Raw genomic sequence first — 20,259 nt, forward strand, 5'->3', positions numbered from 1 at the left:
TATTTTAGGGCAACAAAGTCAGACACAACAAGTTCCAGATCATCCACATGTTGTCCATTTGTATGCAGAATTTTGCAAACTTTCACCATTGTTGCATACCCACTGTTCTTTTTCAATAATGCATCCAATTTTTGTACATACACAGGATCTTCAACCTGGGCGATGGCCTCTTTAACGTCTACTATAATGTTGATGCTTGTTTGACGTTGTAACCCTTTGTTTACTAATCGACGAATGGAATCTTTTGTGGGTACAAAAATATGCACATCAACAACTTATTTTCATAGAAATATGCACCTGCATATGAAATATGCATTTTTAGTTAAAAATCCTGAAATATGCATTTGCATATGCAATATGCATTTGCATATGCAATATGCAAAATGCATAATGCATAATTATCCAAGCCCTACTAATAAGTATGAATTTGATGTGTTATAGAAATTGTTGCATTGCAAGTGAAGCAAGCGTGAACATTTTTAGATCTACTTCTTTCCAAATTGACAATAATATTAATTTAATAGGGTTCCAATACTTTCATGAGGCACCATGACATTTACTATTTTTGCTTGTTCAACACTCTCCCTTGGTGCATGGGTGTAGCCATTTGTTTCACAATGATATGTTGGTATTTAATTTCCAATATGCAGTGTTGCACTTTCTTTAACCAATGAAACCAACAGATTACAACTTTTCATGAAAATTATTAGTAATGTTGCATTTATTGAAGGTTATGCGTAGAGCTTCCTCTAAACAATGACACATTATCATAATAAGGCCAACGGGATACAATCATCAAGGGAGAATCCAACAACAAAATACTAACTTCATAAAAGATATTGTGTGCTCATATTGAGTTTACAAATACATGTGCGTAGGATTATTGAGGATCGCTGAAATATTTCTGAAAGGACACAATGGAGTGGCTTGAAGTAAAGGTCCAATCCTGATAGCCTATCTGAGCATAAAGTAGGCTTATAAAGGGTCTTTCATTAAGAGTGATACTTTTTTAAAATTTGAAAAAAAGTAAACCACTCAACGTATCAAAGTAAATTGTGCTTTATTTTGAAGCTTAGACATTGCAGTTATGTTCTGAACAAAATATCGTTCAAATGTCCACCACGACTTTGAACACACTGACGCACACGATGGCTCCAATTGTTAATCACTCTGTCCAACATTAGTGGCATTATGTCTGCGATAACCTGACGAATGTTCGCCTCCAAATGTTCCAAAGTTCGTGGCTTGTCAGCATAGACCTGGGCTTTGATGTAGCCCCCCAAAAAATCCATGGGTGTTAAATCACACGACCGTGGCGGCCAATTCACACATCCACGTCTTGAGATGATCCGGTCGCCAAACTTCTCCCTCAGCAAATCGAGCGTAGCATTAGCTGTGTGGCACGTAGCGCCATCCTGCTGGAACCACATGTTTTAAATATCTATGGTGTCAAGTTCTGGCCACATAAATTTGCGTAACATGGATCTGTAGCGGTTGCCATTGACGGTAACGTTTCTCTCATCATCTCGAGAGAAATAAGGTCCAATGACGCCGCCACTCCATTAACCGCACCACACAGTGAGTTTTTCTAAATGCAATGGCACCTCATGGACCACTTGTGGGTTCTTCTCGCTCCAATAACGACAACTTTGCGTATTGACGAATCCACTAAGACAACAATGCGCCTCGTCTGAGAAGATGATTTTTCCACTGAAATCAGGATCAGTGGAGCCATCGTGTGCGTCAGAGTGTTCAAAGCCGTGGTGGACATTTGAACGATATTTTGTTCAGAACATAACTGCAATGTCTAAGCTTCAAAATAAAGCACAATTTACTTTGATACGTTGAGTGGTTTATTTTTTTTTCAAATTTTAAAAAGTATCACTCTTAATGAAAGACCCTACAACAAATTTTGACAAACGTTTTTGATCTTTGACACCTCCTCCCCTCCCCCATCACTTCCAATTTCCAATTCCCATGTGTAAAATGATTGTGAAAAATTACTGTTTTGAATTATCTGGCAATTTTGCAAAGTGTTGCACAAGGTTTATTTTTAATATTTATTTTTAATATCAGAAATGAATGAAAGAATATAGTGACTAAAAATATATATGTATGTAATTTTTATAGGCTGCTTTGGCAGAGAGTAATCTTCCTTTCCTCAATAATTCAATGAGCACCTCTACAGCAACCAGTCCGGAAAAGGGACCATCACCTCTATCTGAGCACAGGTATGTGTGTGTCTTTATGTATTTAAATAAACATGAATGGTAAGAACTTTCATTAAATAAATAGTTATTTGTTGGTTGACTGCAGAAGCATTAGTATGATTATGGCTTGAAAGAATATATTGTAAATAGCTTAATTTTTGGAAAATTCCTGCTGTAAGTATTATTTTATTACATACTGGGGCCAGTGTTCGAATTGAAGAAAGTGCAGAGGAGGGGAAACTTTTGCATTTTGGGATTTTGTTATGAGTGCAACAGAGGCCTGTGACAGTATGATTGAGTTACTTTTTGCATAGGTTCATACATTTTACTGTGTAAACAATGCTTAGTATTAATGCATGTACTAAGGAGAAAAAAATCTTGCTGGTTTACCATAAAGCATGAGATAAATATTATATGAACAGCTTGCTTAAATTATAATAATAATAGCAAGTAACATAACATTTGAAATTGTTTTAGCTACTATGATGTACTTCCCACTGGTAGTGAATGATTATAGCTTGGTGGCTTCTTTAAAGTTTGGACCAATGGAAATTGGAAAACTTGGTCAAATTTTGTATGTCTATTACCAGAGGAGTGCTTTATCCAGGGGCAGTTACTGATATTGTTGCAGTGTTGCACAATGACCGGATATTTTACAACAAAATTTCATACTTTTTGTTAGTATATTTTTTCGTTTGATTTCCTATTAAATATATTGAACATAAACAAACAATTTTGCCCTTCATTGCTTCATAAAGCAAATTCCATTATGATCCGTTTTTTTTAAAAAAAAGCAAACTTCTGAGATTTCACAGTTTATGGGTAGACATACAGGCATGCGTCGCAAAGCCGGAGCAATTGCCTGATCTCTACAGCGAGGAGTATTGGAGCAAAGTTCAACGCTGTTCTTCCTATCCCCTGCTTCAGTCGGCTTGGTCGTTGCAATGGGTTTACAACACACCAAAGTCAGGCGACCTGTTTTGGATCCCCCGGTGGGTGAGGGAAGAAGAAGACAGGCCGACAACAAACACTTCATTGCTAATTCTTTCATACACCGTTAGAGAGCAGCAGCGTTAGAACAGCAGCCAAGTTCTCACTGTCCTGTGTCGTAGAGCAACAGACAAAATGTCCACGTTAGGCAAAGATAAATATTTTATTTTGGGGAAAATCTTAACCTAATTTAAATTATGTGTTATACCAATACCAATGCTTGAAACTTGTAACAATTTGATTTGATTTGTTTTTTTTTAAATCCACTTTATGCACAGAAAGACTAATCGGAATTGGACCTACAGTTTAAAGTGGGATCTGAACATTAAAGTACTTCTTATGTAATCACAAAACACACAATTCTGCATAATATTGCTGTCGAATTAATGGAAACTTCAAATTTTGTATGATGATTATTAATTGTACTCCTCGAAAGTGTCACGTATCACTCACATATAAAATTATAAATACATATAATTACATTATAAATATATACAAATTAAAGTTATATAAATATATTATACATATATTTGGTGCAACCACCAGCATTCTGAACCACGAGCCGCTACTGGCTTTTTCTGAATTATTTTTGTGCCTAGTGACATAAATGAATATTCAACAAATAAACCTTAGTGATTGAATACATTCATACAACTAACATGTTTACATATAATCTATGTAACATACGTATCTAAGAAACTCTATGATACATGACAATACTTGCTAAATGAACTGACATGCACTAAAACTATCATCCCAATACTAGGTCTTTAAAGAAAAATAACTCTATTATTGGTTTTAAGAGGCAGCAATAGTTTAATATTTTATTACACATTACAATGAATGAAACCCAATGGACATATTAGTGACGTAGGGAACATAATGCATGTATGTTACAGATCACACCAATATTGACTACTGACAATCCTCTAAAATGAACAATTTATTGCAGTACTGCTTTACAACTGAAAATGATTTCTCAATTTGAGATATATTTAAAACTGAATCTCACCACATAACACAATCAGTGATACTACTGTGGCTACATTATGAGAAAAATCACACTGGCTTACCATAAAGCATGAGACAAATATTACATGGACAGTTTGCTTTAATTATAACAATAATATCAAATAACATAATGCTTGAAATTGTTTTTATTACTGTAGCTATGTTATAAACAATGTCTAGTATTAATGCATGCACAAAGTTTTAAAAATACACTGGCTTACCATAAAGCATGAGATGAACATTACATGAACAGCTTGCTTTCTGGTCATAAACATGGTTGATCATCAGGTTCTTACAACTTGCAGGCATGGTGTCCTTCCTTTAGCCACATTTCATAAAATGTTGTCACAGGAAAATCGTCCACTGGAGGGCATTCAGATCGATAAATAACAATTCTCATACTGTTTCAACTTTCATTCGATTTCTTTGTTCAGTAAGAGTCATGTTCGTTTTACTGAAACCCCTTTCACACTCACTAATTGATACCGGAATGGTGTGTAGCTTTGCAGAAAGTTCACTCAGTAAGTCACCCATTAAGCTCATCATCACATTTTTGCATTCTTTGTACGCTCTGAATTCCTTCACTATTTTATGAATGCTGTCCCCTTCTATTTTTACCCTTCCACACAGCAAAGTGATTTCTTTGTCACCATGCAACATATGTTCTGTTTCATTTTCTGGTCACTGGAGGATGATTTTTTTCTCTCGCCAGCTTCAGATGATTCCGTTAGTGAATTCATGAATGCTTATGTTTGAGAAAACTGAAATTCTACATCTTTTAGACTTTCTCTAGGGTGCTCTTTCATTGAAGTTAGTAATTTTATCACCACAACCAGTTCCTGCCATGTGGGCACCTCACCGCTGTTGCAGTGGTATCATCATCGCCTCGTAATCAAGAGGTCCTGGGTTTGATACTCGGTGGAGGCACATAGTGGTTTGGATCCCACTTTCCCGATTAGCCTTACTGTGCACAGAGTGGACTTAAAACACCAACCCAGTCAGTTCCTGCCATGCAGTAATTACACTAGCACTACTTCTTTGGAGAAGCAATGGAAACTGTTTGAGAAGATCTAATACATCATGTAAAAGACAAAGTTTTACTACAAATGACCACAATTTGCATCTTCTTTAGCATTCACTTACACTTTGCTCTTTCTTTTGAACTTATAACTGCATTGAGTTCACAATTTGAAAAGAAATGTACAAGGGCCAGATAATTCTTTATTACTGCTGCTACAGATTGATAACAGGATGCCACCCAACAAATATCAAACATTTTGTTAATCTTCATCATTGTTGTTGCCACTGCTTGAGCACTCTCGAACAGACCCCTTTCATTTTTGCTGCTTTGACTGAACATACAATAAAAGATTTAAAGTACAATGACACTGTATCTATTGTTCACAACATCATGAACAGCAAGCACGAATTTATGACTCAAACAGTGAATAACTGTTAAGCCATCCCAAATATGGTGACAAAGTAGCATAATTGCACCCTTGTATTCTCCTTGCATGTTGCTCCCCCCATCTGATGCAACACCAGTTAATTGTTGTTTTCTTTTCATTATATCTTCTTTAATTCCTATTTTGTTTAAGTATTGAAACAAATCCTTCAGAATACCTTCCCTTGAAAGTATACTCAGTTCTATGATTGCAGGAAAATAATTAATAGCTTCATTGTTATAAATGACTAATGTAGACTATTCAACATGATACATTTGAAGTTGAAGTACTTTCATCTAGCATTAAACTGAACAAAGTTCCAGAGTGGCCAACATAATTAACCAATTGTTTAAGCATTTTTTCTGCAATGAAAAGCAAGATACTACGGCACGAATGATCAGAATGCAATTATCCACCCATATCGATTTCATTTAGTTTTTGTAAAATGTACAAGTTCACTAATGATGAAAAACTTAGCTTCTGTTTACATATGCTGTATCCAGTGTGCATTATTTTAGTGATAACTTCAAGTTTTGTATTGTGCTTTTCTAACCACACATTTCTGCTGTATTCTATACACTTCCCAACAATCTGTTCCTGGCGTAATTTTAAAATTTGTAAATCAAACATCTTAGACACGAGGCTTTGACTATCTTGATTGTCTCACACTGCAACATCATCCCTAGCTTGCATCATGGTATGGGCAATTCGTAGAACCCAAACAAGGCAAACAGCCTCAGCATTGCCAACTTAGAGAATACAATAACCAGTTTTCCTATATAAAATAAAGTGCACTTAACACTTTAAATGTTGGATTAGTAATAATAATAATAATAATAATAATAATAAAAGAACACATTCAGGGGGGAGGTTCCTTTCTCTGGTTGTGAATGAAAATATGAATGTAGAGCCTGGGATAAAAAAAAAAGTAGAATGGGAAAAATTCCCTGGCTCCCCCCTTTCCATCTTCAAACACTGACTGGGGCAAAGCCCCCCTGGAAAATGAAGTCAATCAAAAATATGCATTTCACACATATAATTTCATTTCAGCCACATTAATATGTGTTAATTATTGCATGAACATGATAAATTCAAATTGAAGCAATGGTTTTTGAGGGGACAACACTATTATGGGGGAAAATGTGCCACGTTTGCCCCCCCCCCTGAAAAATCTTGCTTGCCCGTCCCTGGAAAAAAATCTGTAGATGCCCAACAGAGCCAAAGCTAGGGAGTAGGATGGGGGTTCATTTTGGTCAATGACACAAAAGGAGCACCAAATGAGCAAGACGTAAAATATTTGGCAAAAATTAACCACAACATCCCATGAAAAAATTGGTGACCTACTATTTTAATATTATTGTTGATTTGCAATATACATATCTAGTAAATATTTTTTCTCCACTCTGCCAGTAAAAGTATAAATGTTTCTCTAATAGTTGCATTAATTTTTCTCTCATTACTCACAACAGATGTTATACACAATTTATTAATAATGATGTAACAAGATGCCAAGGGGAATATTGAAAATTAGAATTCGGGAATATGTATTTGGCATATTTATGAAGTGATTTTGAGAGGTAGACTGTAGTGAATTTACAAGATCTAAGGAAAATATTCTAAGTATTAATTCATAATGTTGTTTAAAAGTAATATTTCGTCATATTTGCATTGTATTTTTGTTATTTTATGTTGCTTGCTACCACTTTTGGCCAATTGCTATGATGAGGGTGAGTGATGATTAAATTGATAACTCCCAATAACTCCCAGGAACTTTGGTGGCAAGATCTAAAGTCAACCATCTTGGCAACCAAGCCAACTTATACTTCAACACGAGAGTTACATATTTTCAGCTCATGCATACTTTTTTTCAGTATTGTTACAAATATAATGGTTTCTGCATGAAGTAAAAATTGTACTCAATATAATACTTAGTGACAAATTATAAATTATTCAATAAATCAGAGAGATAAATAAGGCCAAATACAGAGTTCAAACAGACAGCTAAAAGATGAGAGTTTTGTTGTAGAGAAGTATGTGTATTTTAGACAAGATTAATATAATTTTGGCTATGGATTCTGGTGAATAAGTTTCGGCTTGCACTCAAATATTAAAAAGAAGAGTAAACTAAGAGAATAATGCACCAGGCAAAGGAGCCAGGATCATTCATTCAGTAGGGTGTCTGACTACCACATACAGGGCTTGTGCTTAGATGCAGGTCTGGGGGCAAATAATGTGCAGGGAGCCTATAACAAAAAATGTTCAGATGAGTTCAAGAGATCTTGGTTTCTCAATCTTGAGTGGCCCTGTAAATAGTATGCTATTTATTAAAAAATAAATTTATGTTCTGTATTATGTGTGCCTGTCTTGGCTCGCCATTACTCTAGTACCCATGGAAATAAATTAAATAAAAACAATTTGATACTTCAAAATGAAAAGGAACCTATCTAGCAAATCACAATATACATATGTTAATAAGACAAGCCAGTAGCCTTGAAATTACTTGTGCAGTGAATCACGTATTCATTCAGCCAAATTGCCCTTCCCAATGGCAGAGTGGATAAAAAATTCAATTCTTAACATTTTTATGTTATCAAATACACTATTGCATGGGTAGAAGAGCCAGAAATAGCTGGCAACCAATCGCATCTAATAGTGAGGCAATAGTTTTAACATTTGTGTCTGACTAATTAGTAGTCAAAGTAGCACACAGGTGAAAATATTATGTCACAGGCAGTGTCTCATCTTCAGTTACAAACATACATACATCGGAAAAATCACTAACAAGAATCAGATCTAGGAGGTTATGGGGCCTATTACCAACAACATTCTTTATGTGAATTCACGGCGGTCTGGAAAAATTTGATGTCTTAATTCCTCAATCTGAAGCACCAGTGAGCTACCAACTTGTAATAAACAATTAATGTATAAGGGGCAGCCAAATGAAAATGGGCCAGCCACCAAAAAGTTTCACTGAAAATGAAAAGTAATCTCCATAACGGTTAACACACCCCACTGGGAGACAAGATGGTCAATTCCATTCTTGTAGAAGCTTGTCAGCTGCTGACCTATCCACAACCGTATCCAGTCTCATATGTCCTCATCCGAGTGAAACCATTGTCCACAAATGTTTCTCTTCAGGTCACCAAATATCTGAAAATCACATGCGAAAAGATCTGGCCTGTAGGAAGGATGTTTCTCAGCCAAATCCCTGAAGCATATCCCTCACCAGATTGGAAGTGTGAAGAATCATGGAGAAGAATTATGCTGTTGAACAGCATTCCATGGCGTTTCTACTTAATGGTGCACCTTAGTTTGTGCAAAGTGTCTTCATAGCACCTCACATTGATTGTGGCCCCATGCAGTTAAAGAACATCATCATGACTTTTCAAGAACTTGTGTGTACAGTTTTGGACTTCTTCAGTGGGGGAGAGTCCACATGGTTCCACTGTTGGCTTTGCCATTTGCTCTCAAGCTCAAAATGGTGGCACCACATTTTGTCCCCAGTGACACTATGGCACAGAAATGCTTGCTCTTGCTCATGGTACCACTGCAGATGACCCAGAGATGCAGCCATTCTCTGAGTCTTTTGTTCCTTTGTCAGTTGGACTGGAATCCACTGCATGCAATTTTTTTCTGAACTACAGGTGGTCTTTGAGAATTGCGCTGTATGGAACCATGGCATATCCCCATCAAAACATGAAGTTCTTCCTCTGTGATCTGTCAATTTTCCTAGATAATGCCATCCATCCATGCAATAACATCAGGTGTAATGATGTAATGGGCCTGTTCTGGGTACAGATCATCTTGCAGTGACACATGTTTGTCTCACAATCTCTTATGCTTCTCCAGCACACATGAATGTGACATGCAATATTCACTGTACATAACAGATATGCAAAGATGAATTTTATCCTCCAGCACCCTCAGCAGTCAAAAAATGAACCATGTCTTCTGATGTTGGACAAATACATGCATCACTAACCTCACTTCCTACACAATAAACAAACAAGGAATGTGTATGTGTGAGTTATCACTGTGCTTGCCTTCTTCTCGACAGATGGCAGTATCATTCATAAACAGCAATGTTACTAATTTTTGTATGCCTTAAGTTGGATGGTGGCCTATTTTTATTTGACTAGGCTGGAATGGGATCCCTTGAAATATGGGGCCTTGGGTGAGTGCCCGAGGCTGGCCCTGACCAGTTGTGAAAACAAGTCCACAGAACCCTGCTTTGCAGTTCACAATTTTCCTTTCACTTCCACTGTATCAGACTTCTATTACTTTATTATCTTTACTATACATATTGCTTGAATTATGTGGAATAATGCAGGATCATGAAACTTACAGAATGTCTCAGTCCTTTTCCATATAGTCACCCTGCAAGGTCACACAATTGTTCAGCCGATACTTCAGCTTTTGCAGTCCATTTTTTTTAGTTTATATCATCCTGATGTGCAAACCACTGTTTCAAATCTGAAATGACCTTCCTATCTGAGGAGAACCATCAACCCTGCAATGACTACTTCATTTTTAGGAACAGAAAGATGTCAAACAATCCTAGGTTAGGGAACTTAGGTAAGTGAGGAAAGGACTTGTATCCAGACTGTGTTACATGATGGAATGTCTCCACATCTTTGTGAGCAGGAGCATTGTCCGCCAACAGCCACACTCCTCTTGCCAGTTTTCCATAGTATATCACCTTCGGAGCATCCCTAAGTGCTTTCAGGAGTCATCTGTAATATTCACCAGTAACTCTGTGGCCATAGGTCAAATAATCAGTTAGGACAGTGGTCTTCAACCTGTGGTCTTCTGGCTTTGTTTTAGTGGCCCGCTAAAGCCTTTAATGAAATAAATTGAAACAATGTGATCCAGTGACAAACTGATTTGATATGGTTCAGATCCTAAGGATTGGACCACAGACAGTTCCAAGCTTTTCTTAGTGATATCGAAGCAAGGCTCAGTCACGTGTTCTACTTTACAAAAGTTTGTTGGCTTAGTGCTGGTAAGGTGCTCAAAAAAGTTTTCGGTCTGAGCGATGAGATCAGCAAATTCAATACACCTGAATGAACTGAATTTCAAAGTACAAGGGAAGAACAATTTGGAATCTCATCTCAGTGATCATGTGAAAGCCTTTGAATCCAAACTATGTTTGTAGGAGATTCAGCTTAAAAATGGGAACTTCACTTACTTCTCAGCATTGTCACAAATGATGGTTCAAAAAGGTAAGAAATGTGCTGAAGATGTCTCAGCATTAAGATCTGATTGGTTGATTTGGTGTTTTAAGTCCACTTTATGCACAGTAAGGCTAATCGGGACTGTTCCTACAGTTTAAAGTGGGATCCGAACCACTATGTGCCTCCACCGGGTATCAAACCCGGGACCCCTTGATTACAAGGTGATGACGCTACCACTGCACCATCGGTGAGGCCCCATTAAGATCTGAATTTGCCACAAGATTTCAATACCTCAAGTCACATAACATGTTTAAGATATTCTCCATTCCTTTCAGTGCAGATGCTCCAGGTAACATGCAAATAGAACTTGTCAAATTGCAGTGTAAAATTGTATTAAGGGAGATATTTAAGAATGTGGAAATGACATTGTTCCAAATATGTAAGAGCATCAAAATTCCCTTCTCTGTACAGTAATGCCCTGATCGCTGCATCTCTATTCAGTACCACCTATGTCTACGAACAGCTCTTTTCCAAAATGAAAAATGTGATATCGAAGTTGAGGAGTGGACTGACCGACACACACTTTGAAAATTGTCTGCAATTAGCATCATCGAATCTGTCAGCGCTCTTTGCAATAGCTAATTGTTTTATAAGTAAAGAGTATCATAAATAAATGTGTTGTGAACAACAGAAACCATATATTTATTTGTAAAACTGCCACTGCCTCTGTAAATGTGCCTGGAACAGTGCAGCCCGTCGGTCCCTTATAGAATGTGAACATGGCCCACTATAGGAAAAACCACTGAGTTAGCATAATGCCACTAGATTTTCAAAACACCACCATAACATGACCTTCTTTGCAGAGTGCTGCCCGCAGGCTTGTGTCTACACTGGAAACGTGGTCTCCATATGTTTCACAGTGCTGTAGGATGGACATTGTTTCCCATACACACTTGTCATTTCCTTGTAGGTCTCCTTGGCTCTGTTGCCTTTCAAATGGAGGAACTTGATTACAACTCTGGACTCCAGTTTCAACAGAAAATGTCAGTGAAAGTTTATTTTGCAATGTTTTACAGAAATGTAATTGTTAATACAGAACATGACAATATTTATAATAATTGAGTTGCCAAAACTGGGGGGATGCATGGGAGGCCAACCAGATTTCTGGCTTCCTGAGAAGTGCACAGTGACTAGTCATGTGAGGTTGTGTGTAGATTTCTGGGGGGACATGCCCCCCTGTCCTCCCTTAGTGTCCACTTTCCACCATCCATGCCTTCCTCAACTTTACCTTCATTTGACATTTGTCATGTTATATTTATATGTTTTTCTCACATGTTGCTAAGCTACCTTCTGATGAAATCATTGGGTAAGGCAAAATAATGTTTGAGGATATTTAAGAAAGGTAAGTGTTGGTATAGTATCATTAGAAAGTCATGAACCATACTTCAATAGAGTTCATTCCAAATGAAAAGGCCAACTATTTATTCATTGAATGGACACATGGGTTGTCTGTCTTCTATAGATTTTAAAATAGTTTACATCATTAATTTATTCATTTATGCCTTTATATTTTATGAAAGTTTTACCATGAAAAATGTTGATCAGCTGGGCAAAAATGCATAAAAATCTAGAGTTTACAGGAGCTAAACTATGTGACATCAATAGCACAAATATTTTGAACAACTTTAGTGTTGATACATTTTTTGTCCACTTATCAAATGACACACAGTGTGAGGTATAATATATTTTTGTGTACATTAATATCTATTTTTTTCTGGCAGTACACAACAGTATGCTGTACCTGCACTTTTTTTTTTCATGGTGAGAATGAACACTAATAATTGTTTGTGTTAATGAACGAAATATAAATCTGTACAAATTTATGAATATATTGCAGTATTTTTCAGTAGCACTTATCAATATCATATTGCTCTTTGCATCAATATAGTTTATATCACCATAGCAGACTGACTTATGAAGGGTACTGGAACTGAATACAAATGCTTTGGAAAGTTGTTTGCACATTTTCAGCAGCTTCATTCACGTGTTCTAAAAGGAAAAATTTCAACACCTGTATTCTTTATGTTCTAATTTTAACATAGTTAAGGGAAATGAAAACTCAAATTTATACATACATATATGCTACACATGTAATGAGTCAAGACTAAGGATACATTTATTATATATTTGTCTTAACAAGAACATTTCTGTTAGTTATACTACACCTCATGCAACCAGTGTGATATCACTTGCATATGAAATTTTTGTTTACATTTGTATGCTTATGGCCCCTACTTCTAGCTCTTTAATGATCAAATCTACCATAAAATTCAAATATTTGCCAGACTCCAGCTGTTATCTCAAATGTTCTACTTATTTTTCTCTTCAATGTTATGTGTACATTTTTGTTTGGTTTCTGCAATTGTTTGATTGACAGATAAAAGTTTGAAGGATTTTCAGCCCAAGTTGCATGTAAAATCCTAATTGTGTGGAGTACTCATGTCAGGATGCTGACTAGAAAGTAGTCACCTCAATAGAAAAAATGGCATAACTTAGCCTTTTATTTGCAAAGTTTGTGGGGATAATTTGAATAATTGTATTTCTTTTCTGAGAAGTAGAGATTATAATTTAAAATTGTGATTTATATATCTAATCAAATTGTTGGAAGGTCAAACAATAATTCGTTTTCAATAGACATACATGTATACAGTGATAACTTAGTCCACATCTCACTTTCTCTTCACAATTCAGTGCTGTCTGTCTTCTTTCAAACTTGAAATAAGTTGAACCTGTAATTACCTATGTCAACTGGTATTATCAGTATTTCATGGTAGGAAAACAGTATCTACATTATCAACAGTGAACCTTGTAGCACTTTATAGAGAGAGCTAAACTATGTAATGTCATAATAATCAATTATAATATTACTGTAAAATATTTTTGAGGACATATGAGATAGCATAAAGCTGCATGCTGTACAAGAATTCCCTAGTATTTACTTCATCTCAAATATCAAAATCTTAAAACAATTTAACTTTTGAATTCAGTGTCACTTGATCAGTCTGTAATTAACAGTCTGCTGTTAACCTTAATGACATCCTTATGGGAACAATTTCACTTCAACAATAAAAGCAATAAAATTAAATGAATGAAATGCTTACAATGTTAAATTGGAGCCATAAACACCAAAGACTGACTGCTATTGCAAATTGCAAATTTGCCTCTTCCTCTAATATAATACAGGGCATAATTTATGTAGCCATTAGAATTGAAATTTTCTGGTCAGAAATCATTAGAAAGCATCTATTCCAAAATGTCCTGTGTTGTGTCTTTGTATGTTGCAATTTATTTCATATGTGTTATGAACTATGAAAAAATGTATATTGCATCAAGTAAATGAATTGAAGGGTGGGTGTGCAAAGAGGTCTTAAGCCAACCTTTATGTAGGCATGATTCATATCACTAACACATTGTAATAATGGTTATTATCAATTTAACATGCAATAGTTACATTATCTGATATGTGAGACATGAGCATCCAAGTGAGTGAAGCAGATGGATGATAATATTCATTAATGGAAGACAAATGATCCTAACTCTTTAACTAAATTTGAGACTTGAAACTGGTATATTATTCTGCACTCATTTTTGTGATTGACTATGATCTTAATATAGAGAGTTTTCCATGGTAGTATTAGTGCATTCAATATCCTAATATCTTTAACAATAGTGTTTGAATTGAATAAAATGCAAAGGAGCAACTTCAGGAATTTCTTGTTCCATATTTATATATTTCTCAAGTGTTATAAACTCCATAATAAAAGCAAATTTAACACTAAATAACAATAGTTATTTAAGGTACATTTATTAAAAGCAGTAGTCCATTTTTATGTAAGAAAATACAATTTTGTATAACTTGCAATTCCAGAATCTTACTTTTTTTCACTATTTGACAAGGTAATGGTTCTGTTGATAGTCCTAATTTTTGGATCAGCCTCAAACCTTCTTCACGGATAGGAGATAAGAATGAGTTGTGGTGAAATGGGTAAAAAAATACGACTTAAAGTAGGTTAAATGGTACAATAAATTAATCCCATTACCATATCAATGGCTTGGCCAGCTATCACAGGGTGCGATTTCACAATTATGTTAATTCTCTGTTTTGTAAGTGTGTTGGCTACTCTTATTAAAAACAACGATAGTGTTGCAATGAATATCACATGTGTTTTCACTATTACAGGCCACCCATGGAAAGTGCAGTACATATTAAACAGGAGTCTCTGCCACCACCGATAGTTTCCGAAAACGGAGGGCTGTCTCATCTTATAAAGCGTGAGATATTGGACCATGGGCTTGAGCCAGAGGAAGGTGAAGGTGTTGGTGAGGAGAGAGAATATCCACCAGGGGTACCCATGGATCAAGGACCTTCTGCAGAAGGAATGGGTATGGCAGAAGAATCAGAAGGGGAGGAAATGGCAGAGGACTTATCAATGGCTCCCGATGTCAGTGAAGCACCCCTTGAAGCATAGTTTGATGACTGTCAGCGAGTGTTCATGGTTGCATGTTGAAGCAGTGGCTTGGATGTTACGTGATGGCACATGGTTGCAGAGCAAAATAAATTTGCATTTCATTTTGCAAATATTTCTGTGAAGAAACAGCTCTGTGAAGTGCTTTTTGTTATCCATATCTGTGTGTTACAGTACAGAAATAAGTATATTATCTGGATGGAGGTGACAAGTTAGTCAAGGATGGAGAGGAGTGTATTAACTGAATAAATTTCCCAAAAAAAATAAAATGAAATAAAAAGCAAAATTATTCATATCTCCCCAAAAAGCGATGTTACAACGACAAGAGACATGTCAAATGTAATGATGTAATTTTATTATATAAAAAAACCGTCGAACATTGGGGCAACTGAGCCTAGTGTTAATCTGCAATGTGTTAGTAGAGCACAAGCTGTGAGTGTGGACAATTCTGTGAAATATAGTACGAAGTGATATTTAGACTGCCTGCATGTTTGTATGATTTGACGATGCATTTTAGAGACATAAGTGCATAGCTTTTATTGGTAGTGTATCGCTTCTTGTAAGGGGACTTCTGCATCTAGTAGTAAGGATTTGTAAAGAAATATTGATATATTGCTGAATGGACATGCTATGTTGTTTACAACTGTAGGCATGGCTGAAATAATTCAGTGGTGAAGTCTGGTAATGTTAGTGAGCTTAGTGTATGCGATCTCAAGCGAATTCTGTACAGTTCACTTGACTCAAACCTCTCCCTGATAAAACAAGAAACTGTCCCCCATACCTCAGTGCGCCTAGTCTGTACATGTTTATATCTCGTATATGTGCATGTGTCTCTTCTACATTATTATTTATTTTGTTTACATCAAAGTACAATACCTCACTACATATGTCCTCAGATGGTATTTTCAACCAGGATTTAATGCAGGGATTTGGAATGAATGAAGATTGGTACGAGTGTCATGTGTTGATTTCAAGGAACTGTTACATACCATTATTGCTTTTACAATGCAAAAAGAAATATATAATTCCATAACTTATTTTATTTATAGCCTTTAGACAAAAGCAGTTCCTTATTTAAATGAACTAGTGAAGAATGCTCTCTGTTATTTGTATGTTTGTGATAAGGAATATTTCTGTGTTCCAGACAATTGCTTTTGTTTTCATAAATCAGCATAGAGGCAGTTCTTCACAACTTGCTCAAGAATTCACATCACTAAATTCAATTTTGTATACTTATATTTGGATATGTTCTTGTGTTTAATACTCTAATTGTTTACATGACAGAATTACAGGGTAAGTTGCCACCTCAGAACACAGAGAGTTCCTGTTTCATGGGTAAATCTATTATTAGAAATCCCTGCAAAAATATGGGTGGCTGTCTCAAGAGAGGTAAAATAAAAATACTAATGAAAATGAGGTGAAAGGACAAATTGAGCCATGACACATGAGAGGAAAAAAGTTACAAAACCAAAGTAACCGAAGAGAGGTACTTACATGCACAACACTCAAAACTCTGCATAACAATTGCTCTCTTTCCACTTATCACTTGACAAGAGGTTGGGTGTCATGAACGGAAAGTTATATAATGAATTGAATGTCCTAGTACTGGTACTAGGTTCTTAATTCTAGAAAGTACAGTATTGACCATCCAGCCTGTTTGGGCAGGGTTTAAATAGTGACAGGGTCCTGACTCACCTTTATGCTAATGCTTTTTGTAGACTATGGATGTTTTAGTAGCTAAAACTGTAATTAAATAAAGCAAAGTTCCATATCATTACTAGTCCAAAATCAGTTTGGCATAAAAGGGACACCAAAAATTTTCAAGGGGGTTAATTAATAACTTTTATAAAATAGACTTAAATTATTTTCAAATCTTACAGAGTTTTAAATTTTAGTGTTATAAATGCCACACAGTGGATGTGTTTGTATGGGAAAAACTATATAGATGTGGGAAAGTTTTTATTTACTTCATTTTCAAGAATTTCATACATTTTGTATTCCTGAGTTTGAGACTCAGATATTTGCCTATTTTAATGAATGTCAGTACAGAAATTGTTGCTAAAGAAATTTATTGCTTAATATTTTATGTAGTCACAAAAAAGAACTTAATGCATTCCTAGTTTTGTCTTGTCAGTAGATGTGTGATTTCAGTTACCCAGAATTCAGTGACTATTCATTTATTTGGTTGTAGTTCCCAAGGAATTTTTTATTTCTAGAAACATGAACCCAAAGTACACTTCTATAACTTGGCCAAGAGAATTATTTTGAAATGAAAACCTGGCTAAGAATAATCATTCACATAGAAAGTCTTCACATGCAATACAAGACAAAGTGCCCAGGTCTGTCTTTGGTGGCATGAAGTATGTCTTATTTATGGATTGCAGGGTGATATATTGTCTTGTTGAAGTAGGTAATGTGATAGCCTTCAGGTATTATGCTATGTAATAAGGGTCTGGACTGTATCAGAGTTCCTTGTGGTAAGAATAGTTTATGTTCCATGTTCCTAGAGTTTTTAGGTCCAGGCCTGGAATGCATGGGTTTATTTCAGTCATCTTAATTATATTTAGGAGTTTTCTTTTTTTTTTTTTTAGATTCCTTTCTTTCTTTTTTTTTCTTGGGTCACGTCTGACTTGCATCAGATGTGCCCACTGAATTCTGGGTGGTTCTGATGAAACTCCTGGCCCAACTGCCTGTTTTGTGTGAAATCCCTAGAGTACCCCCCTGTATTGGTAGTGAGAGCTACAGGAAAAATGGAAAACAGGACTCAGCTCTGAGTACATCTCCATGACAAACGGAAAGCATTTCTATGAAAAATGTAGACATTCTTTCCTCATGGATTTATTTCTAAATTCATATTGTGTTTTTGTGGTCAAGAATAATTATGTAAAAGCAGATCAATTGTTGGAATGAAATGAAATGCAATGTCTCCTTTAGTCTCATGAGCTGGGTTTGATGCATGTATATAGATGCTTTAGATAACATTCCCAAACTAGGCAGGGGCGTTGGGACTCTTAGGAGGAGCAATAACTTTGATACCGCCACAATAAAGATGTGATTAACTGTACCAGGTGTTAACTGTATTATGATGATGGGCGTAGATGTGCGTAAAAACAACGCTGGTAGTTTTTAGTGTCATGTGATGTAACACTGATGAGACAACTTTGTATGAGGCACAATTGGGGAGGGTGGAATAGGACCCATCAACTTCCAATTTCTGGGGGCTTCTTGTAAATACCTCACTGTATGTGAAACCAGTCTGTTGACCACTGTAGAAATAAATCTGTATCTTCTAGAGTTCTAGATAAATATTAAAACAAAAAGGAAAATGTATGCAAACCAAAATGTTTTCTTTCTACCTGACAACTTCCTTTTTTTTTGGGTTGTGTCTGAAACCATGTTCACATCATGTGAAAATAATTTTGTACAATGTAAAACTGCATTTTTTGAGAGTACAACAATGTCATATCTCAGTATTGATAACCTGCACAATTGTAATGCAATACCTAATAAATTTAGTATAACATATGCAGTTAAAGTGTTTCAGCAAGACCTTGTATCACTTGGTCTTTCTAGGATGTAAAATTTGCCCATTAAATTGACAGTGAAAACATATTCTGCAACTGCTTTTTTTTGTTTGACTTCTTTTGTGTAGTGATACAAATTCTTGCCGTCTTGAGTTTTCTTTGTAAATCTCATGCTTTTTAGAAGCATGTATTTTTCTTTTATTGCATTCCATCAGTAAAATAAATTTTTATTTTTAATGTGGGATTTTTACATCCTGGAATATATACTGACCTAATGCTATAACCACTGTTAGACTGAATCAAAGTGCATTTGGGAGAAAGAAATGTGTTAACATGAATGTTATAATACTGATATTGCTTTAAAAGTAATAAATTTAAATATGTGTATGATCTGATATGTTTTTATCATTTATTTCTACCATGAAGTAACTGTTTAAATCTTAAGTTTGAATTATTTACGTACTATTTAGCTTGTATAAACATCCTCCTTGTTATACTTACGCAGGTAAAGTTAACATTAATTTTTATTGCCTTCCACTACATGTCATAAGTTGAAACTTTCAAAATCCCATACAGAGAAGATTATTAAATAAAAAAAAGAGAAACAGAACAACAATATTCAATGTTCACAATAAACACCTTTTTGACGTTTTGACGTGATGATGATGTGAAGAAAATTATGCGTTGGTAAGATATTCACACAAACTGAACATATTAAACAAATGTTAAATATACACACACGCACACACACACACACACACACACACACACAAACATACATACATACATACATACATGAATAGACACCATCAGGGTATCATCTTAAATTCACTCTTCTGATGGAAGTGTTGTGTTCAATTGTTAAAAGGGCCTCCCCGATGACGTTGTGGTAATGTCACCGGCTTGCAATCAAGGTGTCCTGGGTTTGATATCTGGTGGGGGTACGTTGTATAGTGGTTTGGATCCCACTTTAAACTGTAGGTCCAGTCCCAATTAGCCTACATGTGCATAAAGTGTACTTAAAACAACAACTCAAACTCAATTGTTGAACATTGGATAATGATTAATAAATTGTAATAGCAATTTTGAAATTTGTATATAGATCAGATACTATATACTGAGAAGGCCAGACGAAATCTTATAAATAGAAAATTATAAGAGAGGGCTCATCTAAAATAGAACCAATTATTATCACCCATAGTCATCTGCTGCATCTTCCTTCAGTTTTAGGAGTGTAATGTAGAGAACAGAGTAGTTAAATAAAGATTATTGGTAAAAACAAAGATAGACTAATTGATGTGTAATAAATGTGATGAAATTCAAGTAACAAATGACAAAGCTCAAATATAGATGGATCTCAGGATTTGTTTTGAGATTTC

At 35.5% G+C, this 20,259-nt stretch overlaps 1 protein-coding gene across 8 annotated transcripts in view; it reads left to right on the forward strand.

Annotated features, from left to right (window-relative positions):
* FoxP (forkhead box transcription factor P) overlaps window positions 1–19,260 on the forward strand; it is a 1,057,401-nt gene extending 1,038,141 nt beyond the window's left edge. For 7 of the 8 annotated variants that reach the window (XM_083117436.1, XM_083117437.1, XM_083117435.1 and 4 more), the window contains 2 exons: window positions 2,131–2,231; window positions 15,071–19,260. In XM_083117436.1, the coding sequence (XP_082973562.1) occupies window positions 2,131–2,231; window positions 15,071–15,359 (390 nt within the window). In that variant the 3' untranslated portion in view covers window positions 15,360–19,260. Of the gene's footprint in view, window positions 1–2,130; window positions 2,232–15,070 lie in introns of those variants that run through there. The other variant, XM_083117440.1, reaches the window with a different exon arrangement.
* Window positions 19,261–20,259: the final 999 nt, after the last annotated feature.

Source organism: Lepisma saccharinum, chromosome 2 (assembly GCF_977018435.1).
Source record: "Lepisma saccharinum chromosome 2, izLepSacc3.1, whole genome shotgun sequence".
Lineage (NCBI taxonomy): Eukaryota > Metazoa > Arthropoda > Insecta > Zygentoma > Lepismatidae > Lepisma > Lepisma saccharinum.